Source organism: Aquarana catesbeiana, linkage group LG05 (assembly GCF_042186555.1).
Source record: "Aquarana catesbeiana isolate 2022-GZ linkage group LG05, ASM4218655v1, whole genome shotgun sequence".
Lineage (NCBI taxonomy): Eukaryota > Metazoa > Chordata > Amphibia > Anura > Ranidae > Aquarana > Aquarana catesbeiana.
In genome coordinates this window covers 635041639-635069563 of record NC_133328.1, presented here as the reverse complement: position 1 = coordinate 635069563, position 27925 = coordinate 635041639, and the positions used below count along the sequence as shown (strand labels likewise).

Below are 27925 nucleotides of genomic sequence, written 5' to 3'. Positions count from 1 at the left end.
TAGCTGCTTATAGATGGATTGTGGGATGGATCAATGTTCCTGATATGGGAACTTTCTGGTTTACAATTGCCTGGACACTTTTTTAACACTGTTATAGTTCGACTTCATTCAGATAAGAAGGTAATATTAATACAAGGGTGAGTAAAATGTTTCTCCAATACCCCATACACACGATCCGAAAATCGGACGACAAATCGTCCAACTTTTTTCACTTACTAGTCACAAGTAGGAATTGAATAGGTTACTAAAGTCACAAAAATTCTCATACGACAGAAAAAAAAAAAAAAAAATCGGAAGTGAAGTCATGTGTTGCAGTCTATTTGTATTGTATTTTCGGATGACAACTATACTGACTAAACGAAAATCATATGATCTGGTATCGTACGAGGAAAATTTTCGTGCTTGTCCGCTCTAATATCGGATGAACTGCCGTGATCGGCTCTCCAAAGCTCTGTACTAACGATCTGATAATCGCATGATCGCGTTGAAAACTGTATTTTTCGTCCGATTTTCGAATTATTTGTACAGTCCATTAGGTTGGTGTTCCCCCTTACAGGGTAGAAAAGATGTTATACCAGAATTCTTTAAGCTGACAAGTATCTGTATATTGGGGTGAAGATAAATGGATTGTTTGGGGTGAATTATTTGTGTCTTGGACTCTCTTGTGATTCAGGATGCAGAGCGCTAGACTGTTTGGGGTGATGGTTATGGGTCCTCCTTTAATTTGGGGTCCACAGTTCTGGACTGGGGTGAAGGATATAAACCATCCTGCAATTTGGGGTGTACAGTTATAGATTATTTGGGGTGAAGGTTAAGGACTCTTCTGTAATCTGGACTGCAAAGTTATATTTTGTTGGGGTTGAAGCTTATGGACCCTCCTATAGTTTAAGGCGCACAGTTCTAGACTGTTTATGGACCCTCCTATAATCTGGAGTGCAGAGTTATGGACCCTCCTGTAATCTGGAGTGAAGAGTTCTAGACTGTTTGTGGTGTAGGTTATCTGTCCTCCAGTTACCTGGGGTGCACAGTTCTAGGCTGTTTGGAGTAAATGGTATGGGTCCTCCCAAAAAATTGGGTTGCACAGTTCCAGACTGGTTGGGGTGAAGGTTATGGACCCTCCTGTAATTTGACATGTACAGTTCTAGACTGTTTGCAGTGAAGGTTATAGACCCTCCTGTAATTTGGGGTGTACTATTCTAGACTGTTTGGGGTGAAGGTTCTGGACCCTCCTATAATTATGGACCCTCCTATAAATAAGCACAGTTCTAGACTATTTTTGGTAAAGGCTTTGGACCCTCCTGCAATTTGCATTTTTAGGCTGGTTGGAGTGAAGGATATAGAGCCTTTCGTAATTTGTGGTGCACAGTTCTAGACTGTTTGATGTAAAGATTATTGATCCTCCAGTAATTTGGGGTGCACAGTTCTAGACTGTTTGGGGTAAAGGCAATGGGTCCTCCCATAAATTGCATTGCACAGTTCTAGACTGTTTGGGGTAAAGGCAATGGCTCCTCCCATAAATTGCATTGCACAGTTCTAGACTGTTTGGGGTGAAAGGCATGGACCTTCCTATAATTTGGGGTGTACAGTTCAAGACCGTTTGGGGTGAAGGTTTTGGACCCTCCTGTAATTTGGAGTGCACAGTTCTAGACTGTTTTAGGTAAAGGCAATGAACCTTACTGCAATTGGGGGGTGCACAGCTGCAGACTGGTTGGGGTGAAGATTCTGGACTCTCCTGTAATTTAGATTGCACAGTTCTAGACTGCTTTGGGTAAGGGCTATGGACTCTTCTGTAATTTGGGGTGCACAGTTCTGGACCCTTTACAGGTGGTTCTTACCTCTTGAGTCTTGAAGACTTTTTTATCTGTGAAATGCAGCTCATTCCACACCACCTCCACCCCCTCCTCCGTGTCCATCGCCAGGTAGGTGCACTCTATGCCCGCCATGTTCCCCTGATTCACCTGCAGACAACAACAACAACAAGGGTTAAGTATAGGTGCAGATCACATGGCTCTTCGCTCCGCTGTAAAGTAGAAAGTCATCAGGACCCTCTCCAACAGTAAACGTCTATATTTTATTATGTATCATTTAATAAACTCCATACAGCCGTACATACGTTGATATTGTCTAAAAATCCAAGGATTTAAACCCCCATAATCCCGCATTACACCAAATCCTTTTAAAGCAGCTACTTCGTCCAATAACCGCAAAGCTCAGATCTCATTCCAAAATTTTCATCCAAATGCCATACAGAAGGACTTAATCTCATTTCGAAGTCTCACATGCTTGGGGGTCACACATCCCCTGATCAGCAGCTGACGAGAGTAAATCCTCAGACAAAAACACTCAAAAAAGGGTCTCTGAATTATCAGAGAGGATGTGAAGGGAGGTGTATATTCTTTGCGGTGAGAAGTACAGTATTGCACTCATGTATGACATGTATTTGCTCTGTCTCATCATAAACAATGGACATAGATTTTTTTCTCTTTAATATCCTATTCCCCCCCACCCCCCATCCCAGTGCTGCTGATCTCTTGCAGTCTCTTTCAGCAACTTCCTATCTACGTGTGCTTGGTCCAGGGTTCAGCTGCACACCATTGCTCTGGACTGACTTTCTGAAAGTGAGAATCTTGGACCCTACCTGTGGAATGTGCCACGGGATGGCCACGTGAAGCCTCCACTACTGGGACATGTGACAGGGTGACAACACATGAGCACAACTGGGATGACTCCTCCCCCCTATGCTGGTAAGTTAATTGACTTCTTTCCAAAAATTGGCCCTAATGTGTATGTACTGTATGTGAGATAAGGGCCCTACATTGTAAGCTCCTTGAAGTTGGGGCCGATGGGAATATACAATGTATAAAACACTGCGTAAATTGTCAGCAATATATAAGCATCCGCATAAATAAAAAATGATTCCATTTTTTTTATGGTGTGGACTAGACATTTTCAGAATGGAAAAGTTTGTTTAGTTTCATTTCGGATATGTTACAAATTTTGTTTCCTTATTCGTTTTTGGAATTGATTTAGCTTCCTTTTGGTTTTTGTTTATTCATTTTCGAATGAATTACAAAATTTTCAATTCGAACCGGTCGAAAATTGATTGACCGAACCAAATTCTGTGTGAAGAATAGCTGGTTGTTAAGGAGCAGAAGCTGGCAAGCCGGCTGCGGCGTCCTTAACAACCATGACCCATCTGTCGTCAGCGGGATTCCCTGCCGACAGCAGAATGTAAACAAACAATAACGACTTTAAAAACTTGAGGAAAAAAAAAAAGCGTGCCCCCCCCCATCCATACCAGACACCCCCCTCGGGAATTTTTTTAAAAATAAAATGGCGTGGGGTCCCCCCCATGATCAGTACTAGTCTCCAACACTACTTTCACACTGGGGCCGGGGGCGTCAGCAGTAAAGCGCCGCTAGTTTTAGTGGCGATTTACCGTCATTTTAGCTGCGCTTTTCGGCCATTAGCGGGGCGCTTTTAACCCCTGATAGCGGCCGAAAAAAGGGTTAAAAGCGCTGCTGCCGATTTGCAGACGCTTTGGCAGCACTGGCCATTGAGTTCAATGGGCAGGGGCTTTGCAGGAGCGGTATTATTCACCACTCCCACAACGCCCCAAAGATGCGGCTTGCAGGACTTTTTTTCCCGTCCTGCAAGCGCACCGCCCCGCTGTGAAAACACTCGGGCTCTTACACTGGGGCTACAGGGGGGGCGCTTTACAGGCGCTATTTTTAGTCCAAAAGCGCCTGAAAAATGGCGCAGTGTGAAAGTGGCCTTATCTGAGCCTGCAGCCCGTCAGGCCAGGAAAGGGGCGAGCACTCCCCCCTTCCTGAACCATAACAGGCCACATGCCCTCAACATGGGGGAGAGGGGGCTTTGGGGGCAGGGGTGGGAGCCCAAAGCACCTTGTCCCTATGATGATGGGGACAAAGGTCTTTTCCCCCACAACCCTGGGCAGTGGTTGTGGGGGTCTCTTGGGCAGGGGGGGGGCTTAAAGCGGAGTTCCACCCAAAATTGGAACTTCCGCTCATGTGTCTCCTCTCCCCCTTCGGTGCCACAATTGGCACCTTTTGGGGGGGGGGAGGGGGGACAGGATACCCGTCTTTGACAGGTATCCTGTTCCCACTTCCAGGAGTCCATGCCGCGGCCCATGACATCACCGCGGGGCTCTCTCCCACCTCCTCTCCCCGTCGCCGGGCCAGTAGGAGAGAGGAGCGGGGCCTCACGCATGCGCACTAGGGTTCCCGGCGTGACGACGTAAGGCTACACTGCCGGGTTCCCTTACCCGCAATGGCGGCGGCATTCACCCGACAGCTGATGGAAACATCAGCTGCGGTGCCGACATCACTGGACTCCGGGACAGGTAAGTGTCCTACCCTGTTTCCCCCGAAAATAAGACCTAGCGTGATTGTCGGTGATGGCTGCAATATAAGCCCTACCCCCCAAATAAGCCCTAGTTAAAGTCATTGTAGGTCTTATTTTCAGGGTAGGGCTTATTTTCAGGGAAACAGGGTAGGGCTTATTTGGGGGGTAGGGCTTATATTGCAGCCATCACCGACAATCACGCTAGGTCTTATTTTCGGGGAAACAGGGTATTATTCAAAGCCAGCAGCTGCAGTATTGTGTAGCTGCTGGCTTTTAATTTTTTTTTTTTTTTGGGATGGACCTCCGCTTTAATGGAATCTGGAAGCCCTCTTTAAAAAAGGGGCTACCAGATCCCCCCCCATTGTGTATGAATGTGGCCTACCCATTCACCAAAAAAAGTGTTAACAACCATCTATTATCAAATGAATTTGAATCATTCTTTTAATTTGGATGCTTCAAACATCCGAATGAAAACAAACAAAATTTCCTTTCATTCGTCAATGTTTAATTCGAGTTTGTTGAAATTCGTTACTGTTGTATTCGGAAATTCGGATACACCCGAATTTCTGAATGAGGAAAATGTCTGAATTTTATGTCTAGTGTGTCAATTGTTTGGAGGGGGGGGGGGGGGTTGCAACTGTATGTGTATAGAAAGCTTTGCACTGACATCAATGGCCGGTAAAGACTTCCCAGGATAAAAATAGACAGAGAGTGACTCCCAGGCCGCAGAGCTGACAACTGGAGCAGAAGAGATTGTTGGTTCAGGACAAACCCCCCCGGGAAATGTGTCAGTAATATGCGTGCGAAGAGCGATCAGACTGAACAAGTCGGAAGTACTCACCGCAGGAGAATTATAGCGACACGGGAAAGTGACGGGACTAAGACACCAATCACATCTAAGCGCTCCATGGACATGTGGTGACGGAACGCGCAAAAGGACCTCGCGTTGTGCTGGCAGCCCCAATCACTGTTAAGGTCACCCCCAAACACGGGCAGCAGATGCGCAAAAAAATGTGCAACAAACCGCTTGAAAAATGCAGCCTTAAGGCTCTTTTTCACATGGGTAGCAAGGGGGGGTGGTAAAAACAGGCAACCGAGTTGTACTGCCCACCCAAAATTAGGACATTACAGCCTGACGGGGCTGTACACATGCAGAGCATGGCAGCCACAGAATTTTTAACCTGGGCACCGCCTGTCAACCCCACCAATTGAAATGACAGGGGCCACACTAGAAGCTTGCCTCGCAGTTGTGGTGCAGTCCCGCAATTTAAAATTGCCTTTCGGCAATAAAAAAAAAAAAGAAAACACACAACGAGTCAGGAGGTGTCAATAGTGCTTCCTGAATGCCTGTTGACTGCTGCTCTACCGCCCTGTGAAAAAACAATCCACCGCAGATCGCTTTTCAGAGGATAGTACGCACTGCCGCCAGCCTGAAAGAGACCATAAAGGAGACAGAGCAAGGAAGCAAAATGACTCAGAAGGGGGCCCCTGAGGCGCTAAGTCAATGTAACAAACAGGAGAACAATCAATAGATTAATAATTATAGATCTTCAAATCAAAATGTAAACTTGAATGGAGCAATCCAAGAAAGCAAAGTCCAGGGCACTCACAGCCCCCCCCCCCCCCACCACACTGCTGGCTTCCCTTCCTCTACCCTCCCGCTGGTTACTGCGGGGATCATTTCAAGATGGAGAGAGCTCGGAAAATGATCCCTTCCATTTCTGACCGAACACAGTAGGTGATTGGCACCAACAACTCACTGTGTTCATTCATTACTTAAGCATAGTAAACTGTTTACTGCGCTTCAGTTTGTGAATGAACAGGGATACTGTGCAAAGCTTTTTCTGTTCATTCATTCGGTGTAGCTGAAGCTGCAGAGATGGAGATTGAGGACTGTGTCCTCAATCTACTTTCTTTGTCTCAAGAGTGAGACATCACAGGTCTGTTTTAGTCGATCACTGATATCTCACCAGAATTATACCCCCAAACAGGGCTGCTAAAATAATAAAAAAATGAACTGTAAAAAAAGTAATAAAAGAAATAAAATAGTAAAAATAAAAAAATACCAACCTTTGCCCTACTGACACTGGCTACTGCTTTACTGACTGGCACTGTCCACTGCTCTGACACCATCCACTGCCCTACTGACACCATCCACTGCCCTACTGACACCATCCTCTGCCCTACTGAAACCTTCCACTGCTCTACTGACACCGTCCACTGCTCTACTGACACCATCCACTGCTCTACTGACACCATCCACTGCTCTACCGACACCATCCACTGCCCTACTGACACCGTCCACTGCTCTACTGACACCGTCCACTGCTCTACTGACACCATCCACTGCCCTACTGACACCTTCCACTGCTCTACTGACACCGTCCACTGCTCTACTGACACCTTCCACTGCTCTACTGACACCTTCCACTGCTCTACTGACACCGTCCACTGCCCTACTGACACCTTCCACTGCTCTACTGACACCTTCCACTGCTCTACTGACACCGTCCACTGCCCTATCGACACCATCCACTGCCCTACTGACACCATCCACTGCTCTACTGACTGACGCTGTCCACTGCTCTACTGACACCGTCCACTGCTCTACCGACACTGTCCACTGCTCTACCGACACCGTCCTCTGCCCTACTGACACCATCCACTGCCCTACTGACACCATCCACTGCTCTACTGACTGACGCTGTCCACTGCTCTACTGACACCGTCCACTGCTCTACCGACACTGTCCACTGCCCTACCGACACCATCCACTGCCCTACTGACACCATCCACTGCTCTACTGACTGACGCTGTCCACTGCTCTACTGACACCATCCACTGCCCTACTGACACCATCCACTGCTCTACTGACTGACGCTGTCCACTGCTCTACTGACACCGTCCACTGCTCTACCGACACTGTCCACTGCTCTACTGACACCGTCCACTGCTCTACCGACACCGTCCACTGCTCTACCGACACCGTCCACTGCCCTACCGACACCGTCCACTGCTCTACTGACACTGTCCACTGCTCTACCGACACTGTCCACTGCTCTACCGACACCGTCCATTGCTCTACCGACACCGTCCACTGCCCTACCGACACCGTCCACTGCCCTACCGACACCGTCCACTGCCCTTCCGGCACCGTCCATTGCCCTACTGATATTGGCTACTGCTTTACTGACTGACACCGTCCACTGCCCTACCGACACCGCCCACTGCCCTACCGACACCGTCCACTGCCCTACCGACACCGTCCCCTGCCCTTGCCCTACCGGCACCGTCCATTGCCCTACTGACATTGGCTACTGCTCTACTGACTGACACCGTCCACTGCCCTACTGGGACCATATTGTTCATAAACGACCTGGAGGATGGGATAAACAGTTCAATCTCTGTATTTGTGGACGACACTAAGCTAAGCAGGGCAATAACTTCTCCGCAGGATGTGGAAACCTTGCAAAAAGATCTCAACAAATGAATGGGGTGGGCGACTACATGGCAAATGAGGTTTAATGTAGAAAAATGTAAAATAATGCATTTGGGTGGCAAAAATATGAACGCAATCTATACACTGGGGGGGGGGGGGGGGGAGAACCTCTGGGGGAATCTAGGGTGGAAAAGGACCTGGGGGTCCTAGTAGATGATAGGCTCAGCAATCGCATGCAATGCCAAGCTGCTGCTAACAAAGCAAACAGAATATTGGCATTAAAAAGGGGATCAACTCCAGAGATAAAACGATAATTATCCCACTCTACAAGGCTCTGGTCCTGCTATTGACAGCGCTGGTCTGGCATCTCTTGGAATTTACAGGCTGTTTCCCCTGTCCTAAAGACTGTTTTTTCAGTAACTGAGAATCCTGGTGGAGTCCTTCCTGCAACTCGCTCTTCTCCCTGCCAATGAGGATGCAGGGGAAGGAGCAGATCGGGCGTCCATGGTTGTGTGAGCGCTCGCATTATTCAGTGTCAGCGAGCAGAGGGAGGGGGGAGGAATCACCCGCAGGAGCTGACTGGATACGCTCTCCCTCTCAATAGAGACTGTGTTACTCCAGTTGTGGCCCGAGTAAGATGCGGAGCATCCGCTATGAATGCAAACAAAAAGACATTGCCTTTTTGTAAAAAAGAAAAAAAAAATTTTTTTTGGGGGGGGGGGGCTGGCACATGGAGGGGCACAGCATAATGTTGGGGGGGCCCCCTCTGGCCCCCCTAGTGACGCCACTGGTGGTGGGAGCAGCCGAGAACCGAGTGATTGCTCCATTTATTAAAAGTCAGCAGCTGCAGTATTTGTAGCTGCTGGCTTTTAATAATTTTTTTTTTAAGGTGGACCTCCTCTTTAAACCCACTTATTCCTCATAGCCGATCTCTTGAGGAGTTTTTCCACCTTTTATCGTATGACACCGTTCACTGCTCTACTGACACTGTCCACTTTTACAGTAGGCCAAGTTGATATTTTTACAGTGACATTTGTTTTATTATATGTTTCTCAATTTTCCTTACTATTTCCACAGGCATTGCTAGTTCATTTATTTTAAAAAACAAAAAAGAAAAACCCTGTGATCTTTGTTCTACCTCTCAAAGGTTGCCTACCCCTGGCTTAGATAAACAAAATTGATAACTGATTTTGTTTGTTAGACTATTGTAACTTTTCTCTCTACTGAAGAAAAAAAGAATATGATTTCTGCGCTGCTCAACAACAATGTAATGTGAGAAAAAAAGAAAGGCTTGGTCCAGTCTACCCCTAAAGTGATATATGACTTGCAGGTGGAGAATGTGAGCCCAAGTCAGTCCCCGGCTTCTTCTACATCTTGGTTATTCCAACATTGAGATCTCCCATAAATACTGACTCCTGGTTAGTTTTTGGTGTTGCAACTATGCCTGTTACATTCTGTATAATATATAAATAATTCAGCAGGGATGGTGGGAACTCCTCATAATGGACACAGCAGGTGTACAGACCCGGGAACTCAGCACAGGGATGGTGGGAACCCCTCATAATGGGCACAGCAGGTGTACAGACCAGGGAACTCAGCACAGGGATGGTGGGAACCCCTCATAATGGGCACAGCAGGTGTACAGACCCAGGAACTCAGCACAGGGATGGTGGGAAACTGCCATTCTGCTCCTTGATAGTGAGGTGTGGGGTTGCTGGTTCCTTAGCTCCTGTGCTTCCAGAGACCAGGGGCTAGAGTTGCTTCTCTGCCACAGGAGGAATGCTGGATCCTGGGGAGGACTCTGACGGGGGCACCCTGGATAGGCCTGTGGAAGATACTGGGCCTGGCCCAAGGAGAGATGAGTCCCTGTCTGCCTTTAGACAGAGGACTGTCAGCAAGCTGAAGCGGATTGAGAAGGAAGAGGAGAAATTGTTGGTTTTGATGGCTGAATTCGGAAAGAAAAAAAATGATGACTTGTGCCAAAGTGTACAGTAAGAAGAGACCGGCTCTGAGGCCTGAGTTGAAGGACTTGGAACAAGCTGTGAAGAAGTAGAAGGAACTGTTGAAGGACTTGGAACAAGCTGTGAGAAAGTAGAAGGAACTGGTCAGTTCTCTGAAGGAGAATAGCGGATTATTTAAAGAAAAATATAGGAATGAGGAGCGATTTAATCGCATAAGGAGAGGAGCCACTTCCTGCATGGAAGGTGACCCAACCAGTGAGGAGATGCAGGTACCGACAAAGTCAGCAGAGAGTAAGAAAGGGCCGGAGGATGAGCCCAGCTCTTCAAAACCTCAGCAATCTGCTGAGCCCTCAATGGCGGAGCCCTCTGTCCCCCTCACTCCCCAGCAATATGGAAGATCTGAGGAGGTTGAAGGTACTGGCATGCTGGAGTTCATCACTAAGCTGGAATCCCCTCCGGATGCGGTTTTCCTGGATGGTGATGAGGAGATGGACACCGTTCCTCGCCCTGTGGAAAAGAGACCCGTGGAAAGAACAAGATCCACCATGAAGTCTGCAGCAGCTCAGGGAAAGTCTGATCCCACCGTCAGACATGAAATCGCAGAGGTGACAACACAGCAAGCAAGTACAGTGTGTGTGCAGGATGGTGGTGAGAGTCCTACAGGCAGTCAGCCCAGACCCATAGACAATGCACAGTCTGATTTACCTGCTGGAATCAAAACCTCAGATTTAAATGTTACTGGTGAGAGTAATTGTCAGCTTCTGGGGGAAGAGTCTGCAGTGAGGAGCTCAATGGACAATACAGAGACTTTGCCTGGACCAGACACAGTAGCTGTTCCTGTGAATGGTGGAGGAGATGCTGGGTGCAGGAGTGCTACATCTCTCCAGGAGTCTGCAGTGAACAGGATTGTAATTGAACCCAGGAGAGAAGCTGAGTGTTCAGAGCAGGGTGAAAGGGCGGGTCTCACCTCTGGTAATCAGAAGACTGCTATCCCAGCTGATTCAGACTCTCTGCCAGCAGGTTTGAATGTGTCTAAGAACAAGACTGCAAATGCTGGTGGTGTAAGAAAAACCTATGCTGGTGTTGCTACTACAGTATCTGGGAAGGGAGAGCAAGCAGGGAAGGAATATGGAAATGTTCTATCTTCCTCCCTGTTTAAAAGGAGGAATGTTGTTTAGTTAAAATTGGAGAGAGGAGGAATCCCACCACATAGGAGGGCAGTGGTAGATAAGATTCTGCAAATGAGGTTTAGGCCCACAGATATCATCGCCCTGATCAGTCCGGCCGGTTCCTATAAGTATGATTTGTCCTTTATGCGTCCGGAGTCTTTGGACATATTTTTGGAGAAATATGAGCACGTGTGTAGAAACCTGCTGGACTGGAAAGGGCTCATCCCCAGCCACTCATTCAAATGGTCACAATTTTGGTCCGCAATGAGTTCATACCACAAGGGGATTTAACTGTATAGTTGAGGAGGTATGGAGATGTCCTGAGCCCCCTAAAAAAGATTTTGGATGAGTGGGGAATATGGACAGGGGGATGGTCTGTACAGTTAAAATTAAAAGTAATTGATAATGTTGTCCAGCATCCTCAGCTTTCCTGGGGAGGGACAGGCTGACCATCTTCTACCCGGGCCAGCCAAAGCTCTGCAACAAATGTGGAGATAAAGGGCATCTTGCATCCTCCTGTCCAGTGATGAAGTGCTCTCTGTGTCAGGGTATAGGACATTTGGCAAAGGATTGTAATATCATCAGGTGCAATCTGTGCAATGCGGTAGGACATCCTTATAGTCAGTGTCCTGAGGCAATGCACAACAAGCCTGAGCTCATGAGAGAGTTTTTCCGCCTGGACATGGAGGATGCTCGTAAAACAGCGGACTGTTGGGCTTTTCAAGGCCATAGGAAGAAGGAAGCAGCAAGATAAGTATATCACGTACCAGCGTTTGCGGAAGAAACTTGACCGCCTTGTTTCGAATAGAGAAGATCCTGGGGCGATCTCTGAGGTGAAGCTCCTCCTTAGGAGACATCAATATGACCGGCACGCCTCTTTGGTTCAGGAGAGGGATTACGCAAAATACCATTCGCCTGACCCTTACCAGAACTGTAAACAGAGCGTAGCAGTTAAGACAGTCAATGGCCTGAAGGACAGTACGGGCTCTCTGACGAAGTCTAGGTCAGGGATCCTTCTTGGCAATAATGGCCTGGTGGGGGTTTCATTGATTGGCTCAAGATTTTGTACAAAGGGGCTGAAAGCTTTCCTCTGGTTAATAGTTGGGTCGGGCAGCCCTTCGTGGTCGGCTTGGGTGTGCGTCAGGGGTGTCCATAGAGTCCTCTGCTATATGTGTTTGCAATCGACTCCTTCATTAGAAGGCTAGAGAGTGGACCTTTGTGTGGGGTACCTTTGGGCATCGCTGGTGAGCCTCCTTTGAAGGTTGTGGCCTATGCTGATGATGTTTCTGTTTTGTCTCTGGGACTGGGGAGGCGCAGGAGATGGTCTCAGTGATAAGGCAGTATACAGAGGCATCAGGTTCAAAGGACAACCAGGACAAGTGTGAAGCTTTCTGGATGGGCGTGGGAGGTGGGAGCTTTGTTCTCCTGGATGACTTCCTGAAGCCCCAACAAAAAATTAGAGTTGTAGGCATTGAATTTGGCCCAGATGACTATGGTCATGCAAATTGGATGAACAGGCTGGAGAATGTCAATGCCAAGGTGGCAAGCTGGAAAGGTTGGCGGCTTTCTTTGAGGGAAAAGGTTGATCTGACCAAGATTTACCTGATTCCAATTTTTCTGTATGTCAGTTTTGTTTGTATTTTGCCAGTTTCTCTCTATACCAGGGTCTATAGTTTCTTCCATCTGTTATGGGGGAACAAAATAAACCTCGTCAAAAGGAATGTGACTTACCTTCCTAGGTGGGAGGGTGGTCTAGGGATGATCAACCCTATAGTCTTTTTCTGATGTTTGAAAAGTACAATCTTGGTAACATGTAGGCAGAGAGACCACCTGGGTAGGTCCTGGTTTAGGCCCTTTCTACGAGACTGGGAAAATGGTGAGCCAGTGAAAAGCCTGAGGGTCAAGCATGATATGCTCCCGGCTTATGTTGCCCCGTGTTTGAAAATGCTTCTGCAGTGGCAAGTAACAGCAGGAAAAGTCCGATCTCTTCCATGGGAACTTCTTGAGAAGCAGATCATGATTTCTGCTTTTTGCGAGCCACTGGCCTTGAGGGATTGCCCAAGCCTGGTTTCGGGGGTGGGTTTGCGATTGATTCATTTGGAGAGAATCCCAATGAAGTTTAGGGATCAGGCTTGGCTTGCCTTTCATGGAAAACTCTATGTGAAGGGCAACTTGGAAGTGGAGTGTGGAGGAGTGGTGGAGTCCATGAATCACTTTCTACTTCATTGCCCTTTAAATATAGAGGTGTACAAGAGGGTGGGGAGGGCTCCGAGTATACCCTTCCTCCCCCATATGAGTTATGCAGAGTGGGTGTATGGAGCATTCCAGACTCGTTGGGATTATGATTTGGAAATACTTTTCTTAGTCTAGTGGTCCATTATTTCATGTGGAGTGCACAGTGTCAGGTATCCTTACGTAAAATCCTCCCTTTCGAAGTGGTGATGCAGGACTTTCTGGGTGAGGTTGGGAAGATTCAGGGTCTTGAGAAAGGCAGGTGGCAGCAGGAGGCCTGGATAAGGGCGTGGAGGAATATCAGGACTATGTAGCTGCTGCCTGTTGATCTCGGGGTGCACGGCTTTTCTTTGTATTGTTGTTTCACTCCCCTAGATTTTCAGATCAAATATATTTTTGATAAAAGGCTACATGCATGGTGACGGTGATGTTCCTTAGCCTGGCTCTCTTGTAGGTATTATGTTGTGCGCAATTTGGTTTGCACCATTATGTTCTTGTTTTTTTGTTTTGTATAATTATATTCAATTATTTTGTAAACATGTTTTATTTATTTATTATGGTTTTATTGTATATAAGTTGTTGTTTGTAAGATTTTTCAATAAACAAAATTAACCCCTCATAATGGGCACAGCGGGTGTACAGACCCAGAATCTCACCAAGCCAGTCTTCAAGAGGAAGGAGAGACTGTCCAGCTGTCAGGGCTGGGCCCAGCCCTTCCTTCTCTTAGCTGGCCGCTCAGCTGTCGGCTAATTGCCAGCTCCTATCTCTCCACAGTTACTCAGTTGTTGATGATATCCTGCTCGTCAGTCCTGCCTACTTAAGCCATCCAGTCCAGAGGATCCCTGCCTTCGTCCTTGGTCAACATCACAGAACCTAGCTCCTGCAATCCTGTTCAAGACTTGCTTTGCTGACATCCCTTCTGGCTTCAGATCCTGCTTGCTGTTCCACTACATTAATCCCTGACTTCTGGCTTGGCTGACTATCCGTTCCGGTTACCGAACTTTGGCTATATTTTGACTACGTTTGTTTTTTTTACTTTTATTATTGAACAAGTGTGATTCAACTGTACTTCTGTCTCGGCCTGATTTCATGGTTTCTGACAGCTGCCTCCGCCAAACCTTGAGATACTAGCTTTGGGTGGGTTGACCCTTAAAACAACATCAAGAACAGTTTGGGGGCCGCATTCAAATGGAATTGTAGTCCAGGGCCACAGAGGAGCGTAAAGTCAAATTTCCCAGTAAACCTGTGTTCTGTCTCTTGCAAAACAACGCCCTACCAACAGAATAAACTGGCATTATAAAAAATTGAAAAAAAAATGCTGTGTTGTCATGGCAACTAACTTAAGTCCTATATCTAAAACATGTTAGGAAAGCTAAAAATAAAAAAGTGAAAGTGACCGAAATATCCCTTTACTGTCAGCACAGACACCAGAACAATGTGCTCTTTTATGGAGATCAGAAGAAAAGAAGTTTATTGTCTTTTTACATAGCTGCATGTTCTACATCTTTACAGGAAACACAAATCCAGCAAGAAGAAACTCAGAAGCTCCAACCGCTCTCACTGAGATCTACACATAAGATCTACAGCTAGCCACACATGGCACAATTGGACTGAATTCAAAAACTCACAGGCTTATAAAGCAATTATTAATTAACTCACCTCCCCCCCCTCCTATATAATATTATATATATATATATATATATATATATATATATATATATATATATATATATATATATATATATATATTTATATTAGGGATGAGCCGAACACCCCCCAGTTTGGTTCGCACCAGAACCTGCGAACGGACCGAAAGTTCGCACGAACGTTAGAACCCCATTGACGTCTATGGGACTCGAACGTTCGAAATCAAAAGTGCTCATTTTAAAGGCTAATTTGCATGGTATTGTCCTAAAAAGGGTTTGGGGACCCGGGTCCTACCCCAGGGGACATGTATCAATGCAAAAAAAAACTTTTAAAAACGGCCGTTTTTTCGGGAGCAGTGATTTTAATGATGTTTAAAGTAAAAAAAAAAAAAGTGAAATATTCCTTTAAATATCGTACCTGAGGGGTGTCTATAGTATGCCTGTAAAGTGACGCGTGTTTTCCGTGTTTAGAACAGTCCCTGCACCAAATGTCATTTTTAAAGGAAAAAATCTCATTTTAAACTGCTTGCGGGTTTAATGTAATGTCGGGTCCTGGCAATATGGATGAAAATCAGTGAGACAAACGGCATGGGTACCCCCCAGTCCATTACCAGGCCCTTTGGGTCTTGTATGGATATTAAGGGGAACCCCGCACCCAAATTAAAATAAGGAAAGGTGTGGGGCCACCAGGCCCTATATACTCTGAACAGCAGTATACAGGCTGTAGGTTTGTTGTTAAGTAGAATCTCTTTGTAATTTTGAACGGGTACATTTTTAACGTGTTTAGCTCCAGCCAAAAAATCTTTTTTAAGCTTTTTGGAAAACATAGGGAAGGGTTATCACCCCTGTGACATTTGTTTTGCTGTCTTTCCTCCTCTTCAGAAGATTTCACCTCACTTTTTGTCCCAATGGATTGGAAAGCATCAGTGGAAAGAAGAAATGTTTTTCCCATATTAACTCTTACAGGAGAGAATTTCCCTTCCTAGGGGTAGATTTATTCTCACTTCCTGTTGTCTCCTTCCGTTTGCAAGTAGGAGTTGTTTGTAAGTTAGTTGTTTGAAAGTAGGGTCCTGCCCTATATACTCAGCAGAAATTTGGGCCTTAGGTGTTGCTGTGGCCACAACACTGTAAGCCCTCACAGGGCTCTGCTGTGAAATATTAGATCAAGAATTGTAATTACATGCCCCTGTTGAACAGGAGCTGAAAAATTAGGCCTTAGGCACTGGTGCTGGTGCCACAACACTGCAACCCCTCACAGACACTCTAGTTGGAATACAGGAACGAGCCCTGCTGCAAAGTATTACATCAAAAATCGTAATTACACGCCCCTGTTAAACAGGGGCTGAATAATTGTGCCTTAGGCACTGGTGGTGGCACCCAGAACCAAAAATGTTCTTACAAGCTATCAGCGTGATGATTGAGGAGGAAGAGGATAATTACTCAGGGATAGTCACTCAGCATCAGCATAAGCAGTCTTGGAAGGGATCTGAGATTTCAAAAAAAATTATTCGGTTACATCAGCATCAGGTGCTTGGTAGCTGGTGGTGATCCAAGACTCATTCATTTTTATGAAGGTCAGTCGATCGACCGAGTCAGTGGACAGACGCACCCTGTGATCGGTTACCAAGCCTCCAGCAGCACTGAATGTGCGTTCCGAAAGAACGCTGGATGCAGGACAGGCCAGTAGCTCAATTGCATACTGTGCAAGCTCTGGCCAGTGATCCATCCTCAAGACCCAGTAACCCAGAGGATTTTCGGTGGGAAAGGTGTCCAAGTCTGATCTTGCCCCTAGGTATTCCTGCACCATGTAAAACAGATGCTGGCGATGGTTGCTGGAACCGATCATACCTTGGGGCTGCGGACCAAAAAATTGTCTGAACGCATCGGTCAGACGGCCACCTTCTCCACCGCTCCTTCTTTGACTGACCGAAGCCTCAGCAACACGTTGTCCAGAAACAGGAGTTTGTAACCTCCCAGTCTCTGGGAACGCGTTGCACAGACCTTTCTGCAAGGCCTCCCGAAGATGTTTCATCCTCTGCTCCCTCTGCGATGGCAAGATAAGGTCCGCAACCTTACCCTTGTAACGTGGATCAAGGAGGGTTGCCAGCCAGTATTGGTCCTTCTCCTTGATACCACGAATACGAGGATCCTTACGCAGGCTTTGCAGGATCAGGGAGGCCATGCAGCGTAGGTTTGCTGAGGCATTCGGTCCGGAGTCCTCTGGGTCACTAAGGACGATATGGTCCGCAGCCACCTCCTCCCAGCCACGTACAAGTCCATGTGTTTCTTGGGACTGATCCCTTAAAGACTGCTGCTGATGCTGAGTGCCAGGCTCCACCTCCATACTGACACAATCTTCCTCCTCCTCCTCCTCCTCTTCCTCCTCGTCCTCTTCCTGTGTGATCGGCGGGCACGCAGGAACACTGTCTGGATAAAGGGGGCCTTGAGAGCTAAGGAAGTCCTCCTCTTCCTGCCTCTGTTCTGCCTCAAGTGCCCTGTCCATTATTCCACGCAGCGTGTGCTCCAACAGGTGGACAAGGGGGACAGTGTCACTGATGCATGCACTGTCACTGCTCACCATCCTCGTGGCCTCCTCAAATGGTGACAGGACAGTGCATGCATCCCTGATCATGGCCCACTGGCGTGGGGAAAAAAAACCAAGCTCCCCTGACCCTGTCCTGGTGCCATAGTCGCACAGGTACTCATTGATGGCCCTCTGCTGCGTGTGCAGCCGCGGAAGCATGGCCAACGTTGAGTTCCACCTGGTGGGCATGTCACAGATTAGGCGGTTCTTGGGCAGGTTAAACTCCTTTTGGAGGTCCGTCAGCCGAGCACTGGCATTATATGACCGGCGGAAATGCACACAGACTTTCCTGGCCTGCCTCAGGACATCCTGTAAGCCCGGGTACCTGCCCAAGAACCGCTGCACCACCAAGTTAAGGACGTGAGCCAAACAGGGCACATGGGTCATTTGTCCCTGTCGGAGGGCAGAGAGGAGGTTGGTGCCATTGTCGCAAACCACCATTCCTGCCTTAAGTTGGCGTGGCTTCAACCACCTCTGAACCTGCCCCTGCAGAGCTGACAGAACCTCTGCCCCAGTGTGGCTCCTGTCCCCCAAGCACACCAGCTCAAGCATCGCATGGCATCTTTTGGCCTGCGTACTTGCGTAGCCCCTTGAACGACTACGGAGCACCGCTGGTTCCGAGGAAGAGGCCATGGAGCAAGAAGAAGAGGAGGGGGTGGAGGAGAGAGGTGTGTCACAATCATTAGCATTTTGGAGGCGTGGTGGCGGAACAACCTCCAACACTACTGCACCTTGTCCTGCATCCTTCCCAGCTGCCAGCAGAGTCACCCAATGCGCCGTGAAACTTAGGTAACGTCCCTGTCCATGCCTGCTGGACCATGAGTCAGCGGTAATATGCACCTTACCGCTGACCGCCCTGTCCAGCGAGGCATGGACATTGCCTTCCACACGCTGGTAGAGAGCCGGAATCGCCTTCCGTGAGAAAAAGTGGCGTTTGGGTACCTGCCACTGAGGAACCGCACATTCCACAAACTCACGGAAGGGGGCAGAGTCTACCAACTGAAAAGGCAGCAGTTGAAGTGCTAGCAATTTTGCCAAGCTAGCATTCAACCGTTGGGCATGTGGATGGCTGGGAGCAAACTTCTTTCGGCGGTGCAGCAGCTGGGGCAGGGAAATTTGCCTGGTACAATCTGACGTCGGTGTACCAAAATCAGATTGCCCACAAGTACGTGGCTGTGACACACCTAATTCTACACCTTCATTCCTCTCAGTGCAGGTCTCAGAGAGGACTGAAGGTCTAGTGGGGTTGGAAATCTCAGCTGATGAGGAGCAAGCAGAGGTCCTCTTTGTTCTTTGGTGTGGGTCTTTTAGATACGCTTGCCAACGAACTGCATGGCAGGTCAACATATGTCTGGTCAAGCATGTGGTACCCAAGCGGGAGATGTTTTGGCCACGCGAGATACGCTTGAGACATATGTTGCAAATATCAGCGGTGCGATCTGATGTACTCGTCTCAAAAAAGGCCCACACCAAAGAACTTTTTGAATAACGCGCAGAGACTGCAGCGCCCTGCACATGTGGAGCTTTGGGGTGTGATGCAGTCAATGTGCTGCCCTTAGGCTGGCCCCTGGAGGGCATCCTGCCTCGTTGGTGATGTGCCGCCTCCTCCTCCTCCTCCTCCTCCTCTCTCCTATCAGGCACCCACGTTGAGTCAGTGACCTCATCATCCCCTCCCTCCTCATCACTGGAGCAAACCTGGCAGTATGCTGCAGCAGGGGGAGCATGACTGCCAGGTTGCTGTCCTTCTTGGGCACCCCCTCTGTCCGTGCTCGTGTTACTGCCTTCATCGAGCTCAGTATCATCATCAGAGCCTTCCAAACGCTGGGCATCCTCCTGGAGCATGTACCCAACACTGTGGTCAAACAGTTCGAGGGACTCCTCAGGAGGACATGGTGGGGCTAGGGAAGGAGTCACTGATGACATTGAGCCGAGGGAAGAGGCCGCTGCTTTGCCAGACAAAGTACCCTGGGCATGGGTGAGAGAGGATGAGGACGGCTTGGTCATCCACTCGACCAAGTCTTCCGCATGTTGCGGCTCAACATGGCCAGCTGCCGAAAAAAAGGCCAAGCGTGTCCCATGGCCACGTGCTGATGAGGATGCACCGTCTCCACGACCAGCACTAGACACAGAGCCTGCTTGCCCTCTCTTATTGGCTTGTGACTGTCTGCCTCTCCTTCTTGGCCTTCCAGACATACTAATGGCCTGTAGCTGCACTAAGCTGGGATATATATATATATATATATATATATATATATATATGTACTGATACTGCAGCTAGCAAAATCAACTGCCTGCCTGTAGTATGAGAACACCACCAACCTTCTACAGGTAGCTTTAGCTGAACACTGTGAGGTGGACGCACCCCACTAACTTGTAGGTTTAGCAGAACACTGTGAGCAGGACGCACTGCACTAACTGTAAATAGTCTAGCTGCCTGACTGTGGTACTAATAGGATCAAAAGAACACCAGCAATTTTCTTCAGGTAGCTGTATTTACTGTAACAAGACAAGCCTGCCTGTCAGTAAGAAGATAACAGAAACGGATCTAGCTGAACACTGTGAGCAGGACGCACCCCACTAGCTTGTAGGTTTAGCTGAACACTGTGAGGTGGACGCACCCCACTAACTTGTAGGTTTAGCTGAACACTGTGAGCAGGACGCACCCCACTAACTTGTAGGTTTAGCAGAACACTGTGAGCAGGACGCACTACACTAACTGTAAATAGTCTAGCTGCCTGACTGTGGTACTAATAGGATCAAAAGAACACCAGCAATTTTCTTCAGGTAGCTGTATTTACTGTAACAAGACAAGCCTGCCTGTCAGTAAGAAGATAACAGAAACGGATCTAGCTGAACACTGTGAGCAGGACGCACCCCACTAGCTTGTAGGTTTAGCTGAACACTGTGAGGTGGACGCACCCCACTAACTTGTAGGTTTAGCAGAACACTGTGAGCAGGACGCACTGCACTAACTGTAAATAGTCTAGCTGCCTGACTGTGGTACTAATAGGATCAAAAGAACACCAGTAATTTTCTTTAAAATACTGTAACAAGACAAGCCTGCCTGTCAGTAAGAAGATAACAGATAGCTGAACACTGTGAGCAGGACGCACTGCACTAAATGTAAATAGTCTAGAAGATAACAGGAATGGATCTAGCTAAACTGAATACAGTATATATATATATATATATATATATATATATATATATATATATATATATATATATATATGCAACACCTGGGATGCATATGTATACACAATACACTTTAAGTGCAGCTAACTGACTGACTGTCCTGCCTAATCTAGCTAACTCAAATGAAATGACACTGTCTCTCTCTCTCTCTCTAAGCACACCGGAACACACTGCACAGGGCCGCCGTGCAGGCGGCCTTATATAGTGTGGGGCGTGTACTAAATCCCCTGAGCCATAATTGGCCAAAGCCTCCTTGGCTTTGGCCAATTATGGCTCTCTGTTAAGGCGGCGCTGTGATTGGCCAAGCATGCGGGTCATAGTGCATGCTTGGCCAATCATCAGCAAGCAATGCACTGCGATGCCGCAGTGAATTATGGGCCGTGACGCGCCACACGAATTTGGCGCGAATGGCCCATATCGTTCGCAATTCGACGAACGATCGAACAGCCGATGTTTGAGTCGAACATGGGTTCGACTCGAACACGAAGCTCATCCCTAATATATATATATATATATATATATATATATATATATATATATATATATATATATATATATATATATATATATATATATATATATATATATATATATAGAGGAGGGGAAGGCGAGTAAAGATGATTAATCTAAAGACGATTCATCTACTGATGGGCACTAATTGGCAGCACTGGTTTTGTCTAAACCATCCACAGGGAGTGCATCTGTTTACACTCTACACTGTTTGACCGACCGACCGCGCCCCCCCCCCCCCCCAAAAAAAAAAATTGGAGCACCAGCCGCCACTGGATGTTACCCTATGCACCTTCTGATTTGGTCATGTGACATGTTACAGGTAGTGCACAGGAAAATGTCTATCCATTAGCAGCTCTGTCATAGGGGGTCATATTTCCCAAATTTCTTGGATGGCAAACTTATAGCACGTACACACAATATAGCACGTATAGCACGTATAGTATGTACAACCGTTGCCAAAAGTTTTGAGAATGACACAAATATAAGTGTTTTTTATAATGGCAATTTGCATATACTAGAATGTTATGAAGAGTGATTAGAAGACTTGCAATTCATTGCAAAGTCCTTATTTGCCATGAAAGTTAACTTAAACCCATAAAAAACATTTACACTGCATTTCTAAAAGAATGCTTCATGGCGCCCAACAGTGGCGGCTAGTGCTCGAAACAAACCTGGACCCCACTCGCACTACCCCCCCCCCCTTTTCCAGCTTTCGCTCACAGTAACACCCCCCCCAAGCAATCGATTGAACGATCAGGAAGGGCCTTACCTTATCTACGGAGGAGGTTAGGGAGGGAAGAGCTGGGGCTGTTGCTTCTCCTCTTAAGACTCCCTGGTCAATCGGGTCTTAGGACCGGCTTCCCGGTTGCCCGGGAGGAGAAGCAGGAAGACATTAGCCAATATTAATTTGCTAATGTAACACAAGTGGGTGGGCTCGGGGCGCAGTGCTCTGCGCCCCAAGCCCACCCTTTTTTAAGCCAATTAGAGCCCCTGGCTCTAATCATAAGCTTCTAAAAAAAAAAACAAAAAAAAAAAACACACATACGAAATCCATGCACCCGGCACGCTGCATGGAGATTAGGGGCCGGGCGCATGGATTATGGGGGCAGCGCCCCGCCCCTTTGCCCCTAATGAGCGGGCCGCCACTGGCGCCCAAGAAAGTCCAGCAAGTGCCAGGACCATTTACTACAGTTGATTCAGCTGTGGGATCGGGGCACCACCAGTGCAGAGCTTGCTCAGGAATGGCAGCAGGCAGGTATGAGGACATCGGCAAGCACAGTGAGGAGAAGACTTTTGGAGGATGGCCTGGTGTCAAGAAAAGCAGCAAACAAGCCACTTCAGGAAAAACACAGGGGACAGACTGATGTTCTGCAAAAGATACAGGGAGTGGACTGCTGTGGACTGGGGTAAAGTCATTTTCTCTGAAGAATCCCCTTTCCGACTAATTGAGGCATCCAGAAAAAACCTTGTCCGGAGAAGGAAAGTTGAGCGCTACCATCAGTCCTGTGTCATGCCAACAGTAAAGCATCCTGAGACCATGTGTGGGGTCGCTTCTCAGTCAAGGGAGTGAGCTCACTCACAATTTTGCCTAAGAACACAGCCATGAATAAACAATGATACGAAAACATCCTCCGAGAGCAACTTCTCCCAAACATCCAAGAACAGTTTGGTGACGAACAATGCCTTTTCCAGCATGATGGAGTACCTTTCCATAAGGTAAAAGTGATACCTACTGTAAGTGGCTTGGGGAACAAAACATTAAAATTTTGGGTCCATGGCCAGGAAACTTCCTTAATCCCAATAAGAACTCGCGGTCAATCCTCAAGAGGCGGGTGAACAAGAAAACTCCATAAATTCTGACAAACTCCAAGCATTGGGTCAACATTGCAAACATTGACTCTTTGCATAAACGTAATGTAATGGTCAAAAAAAGCCTTTGACACTTATGAAATGCTTGTAATTATACGTCAGTATACCATGGTAACATCTAACAAAGAGATCTAAAAACGCTAAAGCAGCAGACTTTGTGAAATTTAACATGTGTGTCATTCTCAAAACTTTTGGCCACGGCTGTAGGAAAAGAACCTGCCCCTGCCATGCCCCCCTTACTAGGATCATGAAAAATATACAAAAGAAAATTAAAAGGTAAAGCCATAAGTGGCTTTTTTTGAACATTATTTTACATTTATCTATAGATAGAATTTATATTTATTGCATTTTTAGAAGTCCACACACCAGACCAAAATGACAAACAACTAGGAAGGAACCAAGGACAGAGGGATCTGGTTCCAATTGAGGGACAGTTGGAAGCTAAGATTGCTTGTTACAGGACCTCTTTGCCTGGCACACTCTGCTTTATTGTAAGTAGTACTAAATTAGGGGCAGCAAAGGGTGCAGACAGAGGACCACACAGAGTTGCACCTCCCATTGCTGTAACCCTGACTAAATTAAAAATTAAAAATTAAAACCCCCAATTTACATGGATGAGCCAAGTGTCTAAGTGTTTTTAGATGGAGACCTGAAGTCCTACAGTATATTAGAGCTGAAAATAGGTCACACCAGGAGAAGAGAGGACCAAATATTACCCACCAGAAGGGACACAAATCCCCAACACAGAGTCATAAAATCCTGAGTACTCACTAAAGAGAAGAACGTAATCTCTGCAGAGATCACCAAACTGTTTAATGTTTAACTAAGCCGTCCCTGACCTGGAGGACACATGCCTCTAATAAATAATCTCACCTTGTGAAAATGTCCACACATAGGAGCACACACAGCCTACGGGCTAAAACCACATGAAATTTCAAACAAATATTTATTTGAATGGAAATCATCCGTGATAAAGTGTGAAATCATTAATAATGTAGGACAGTTGTACAGCCGGAGGCTTCAATACACAAGATCCAGCACCAGAGCAAAGACAATGCAGGCAGCCAGGTAGAGCTTCATCCACTGGAGATGACACCAGAGAAGAGAGAGAATTGACAATGACGGTATTCAGAGGTTGGCAATATAATGCTAAAGATTTCTGAAAAGTACAAATACTGTGTAAGAGTTTGGAGTCGAGCAAGTTTTAGGGCCTCTATTTGCATCAGAACTTCTACTCTCAATAGCTTAAAGCGATATGGAAGAAGGTCAAGCGCAAATCCAGAAGAGGTCAACTGCAAGTCATAGGCAAGGGCAGCACAGTGGCTAAATGGTTAGCATTTCTGCCTAGCGGAACTAGGGTTGTCGGTTCCAATCCCAAACATGACACGACCTGTCTGGAGTTTGCATGTTCTCCCTGAGTCTGCGTTGGTTTCCTCCATGTACTCCGGTTTCCTCCCACATTCCAAAGACATGCTGGTAGGGTAATTGGCTTCTATCTAAATTGGCCCTAATATGGCGTTAGGGACCTTAGATTGTAAGCTGCTTGATGTGAATGTACATTATATACACAACATGCTACGTAAATTGATGGCGTAAAGTTGTTAATAAACTGACAATACTGTATGCAATATACCTATCTATGCAGCAGGTGGCGTTGTGGTATTATAGTGTATAGTTCTTATATTCTATGATATAACAGGATGTATTGTCTATCTATGCTCAAAGAACTTGTTTGTGTTCTCTTCCTGTGTCTCCATGATGATAAAAGGCATGCAATATATTTCTCCATAAAAGTAAAAATGTTTGCTGTATCCAAGAAGCTTCCAAAGCATGATTTCAATACTCAACTAATAATAAATTGTCAATAAACCCCTAAAGGCATCTCAAACTGATCCATGTGCAAACAAATGCATGTACCTGAAAGCAAGCAATACTTGTCTATTGACATAGTGTCCATCCACCATTCTTTGTCAAGACACCACCTATAGACCCAGCTTTCATTTCCAAGCATATAGAAACTAACCTTTCATCCCACTCCAACCCACTCTATGGACCTAGCTTTTTGTACCCTGCCCATGGACCTATGTTTACTTTATAAACGGTTTGGCTCTTTGTATTGCAGACCTCTGCCCATAAATTACATAAAAATAAGTTAGCAAATTGTAAAGGAAGATGGACCTATAGGTGAGAGATGGAAGGAAGATTTATGAGTAGGAGATGAGAGAAGTGGATGATGAAAGGGGCATCTTTAAACAATAGACTGAAGGTAGGTCTATAGGTGGGAGAAGAAAGGTGGGTCGGTTGTTAGAAAATGGAATGCGAGTCTATGGTTAGGAGATGAAAGGTGGGCTCTTGGTTGGTAAATGGAAGATGGGCCCAAGGGCAGAAGATGAAATGTCGGTGAATGCAGATCTATGGTGGGGGGGGAAAAAATGGGCCTATAGATGATAAATGGAAGATGGGCCCAAGGGCAGAAGATGAAATGTCGGTGAATGCAGATCTATGGTGGGGGAATAAAAGTGGGCCTATAGATGATAAATGGAAGATGGGCCCAAGGGCAGAAGATGAAATGTCGGTGAATGCAGATCTATGGTGGGGGAATAAAAGTGGGCCTATAGATGATAAATGGAAGATGAGCCCAAGGGCAGAAGATGAAATGTTGGTGAAGGCAGATCTATGGTGGAGGAATAAAAGTGGGCCTATAGATGATAAATGGAAGATGGGCCCAAGGGCAGAAGATGAAATGTTGGTGAATGCAGATCTATGGTGGGGGAATAAAAGTGGGCCTATAGATGATAAATGGAAGAGAGATATATATGTGGGTGAAGGGTAAGTCTGCAGACGGCATATGGAAGGCAGGTCTATGGGTGATGGATAAAGGATGGGTCTGTAGTCATAATTTCCTCACTTGGCACAAATCTCCCCTACCATATCACCTCTTCTAGCAAAAAATCCTCTTCCCCCCATCCCCCTGCCCAACACAGATCCCCCAAATCACCTTTCTTAGCACACTTGCCAAAACTTCCCCTTGTAGAACAATTCTTACTCCCTGCTGCCCCCCAAATTTCCCCACCCAGTGTAACTCCCCCTCCCCCCAACTCCTTGTGGTGCCCCCCACCCACTTCACATGATGTCACAGTGCCCAGGGCAGCGGCCCCTCCTGCCCACCCCTTTTCCTGGCCTTGGGCGGTTGAGGCACAGAACAGATCCCAGCCAGCGGCTCCTGTGAATTTGTAAATCTCCAGTACAGACAGTGAGAGGCATGGGGAGCGGTGCGGAGACAGACTTGGCTCAGGGTGGAGCTGGCTGCGACAATGATGTAAATATTAATGATGTGTTACAGAACGTTTCTTATGACCTCAAAACAGGTCGGATCTCTCATCGCCCTATTAGTTGTTCCTGAACCTCTGCCAGGTCACATATTGCACAATCCGCTCCGGATTAGATTCCAGGGAGACGAGAAAACGAGTCGGGGAAAGCAAATCTGAAGATGTATATTGCAGTCTGTGGGGAGATTTACAAAGATGGGAGGAGTCACTAGATTCATCGCACCTCCCCCAATATCACCCCGCTTTCTACCACCCGGATAATGCAAACATCTCCACTTATGTAGCAAATTAATCCAGGTTTGGGGGGGGGGGGGTAAATGTTTGTCAAAAATAAATAAATGCAATTTTATAATAAATCTTTTTATCAAGGGTTTACTTCCTCTTTTAACACACTGTAAAAGGCATTACTGGTAGAGAACAGCAACATGTCTACTGCAGTGCAGGATGTTGGTTTGGCATTCACCCAGGGGAGTACATACATGAGTCGCAGGGGTCGCCATTGTGCCCCGGCCCCCTGCGCCCCCCCTGTATGCCTGGATAGGAGGGCGGCAGGGGCAGCGGCATGTAGATGAACTGATCCCTCCATGCAGCCGTTAAATGCCCGCTTCTCCTCCTCTCCCTTCCGCAGACATTCAGTGGCTGCAGGAGAGAAATGGAGGGCATCGGCTTCTCCACATCGCGATTCCACAGCCTCCCTATCCCTGTCCTGCTGCCCCAGGACCCTGTGTGCTTCCCTGGTCCCCCCCCCCCCCACACAGCATTGCGGGGTTTCCCTCTCCCACCGGCTGCTGCGGGGGATCCGTCAGGATGGAGAGTGGGGGAAGGGGCTGGTAAATGTGTAATTTACCGCCCCCTTCCTTGTCCTAATGAATAGAGTCAGTGATCGGTACCAATTTTTCTTTTTTGTTCATTCATAGCTGAGGCATAGTAAACTGTTTACTATGCTTCAGTTTATGAATGAAGGGAAAGCTCTGTACAGAGCTATTCCTCTCCATTCATTTTGTGCAGATGAATCTGTCCTTAGTCCCTTTCTCTGTCTCAAAAGTGAGACATCAGGAGGGTCCTAAAAAATATTTAAAAAAATAAATTAAAACAATTGTAAAAATATAATAATAATAATAATAATAATAATAATAATAATAATAAATAACATGGTAAAAATAACTAAAAAATAACTAAAAATGCCTTTGCAACTGGGCTCTGACATTCCGTCCACTGTGGGGGGACCCCAAGATGGCAGGAAGGTGGCCTGCAAAGGGACCGTAATAAAAGGCTCCCACGATGGGAGTAAAGGGCTCTGGAATCAGTGGGAAGGGCTCTGGTCGGGGGCCCTTCATTATTTCTTGCACCGGGGCCATGAAGGTTCTAGTTACGTCTTCACATTCACCCCTAGCAAAGTGCCATGCAATGCACCAGAGGGCATATGTGTTATAATACACCACAGGGCACATACATTGGAATGCAGCACAGCTCATGTCCATTATAAAACAGCACAGGGCACGTCTGTTATAATACAGCACAGGACACGTATGTTATAATACAGCATAGGACACATATGTTATAATACAGCACACGGTGCATCTGTTATAATACAGCACAGGACACGTATGTTATAATACAGCA

The 27925-nt window shown here is 46.8% G+C and overlaps 1 protein-coding gene across 1 annotated transcript in view; it reads right to left on the bottom strand.

Moving 5' to 3' along the window:
• The window catches only part of NRBP2 (nuclear receptor binding protein 2), a 176383-nt gene that overhangs the window by 91058 nt on the left and 57400 nt on the right, over positions 1-27925 (bottom strand). The window contains exon 2 of the mRNA XM_073632374.1: positions 1836-1958. Coding sequence (XP_073488475.1) covers positions 1836-1958 — 123 coding nt within the window. The remainder of the gene's footprint in view (positions 1-1835; positions 1959-27925) is intronic.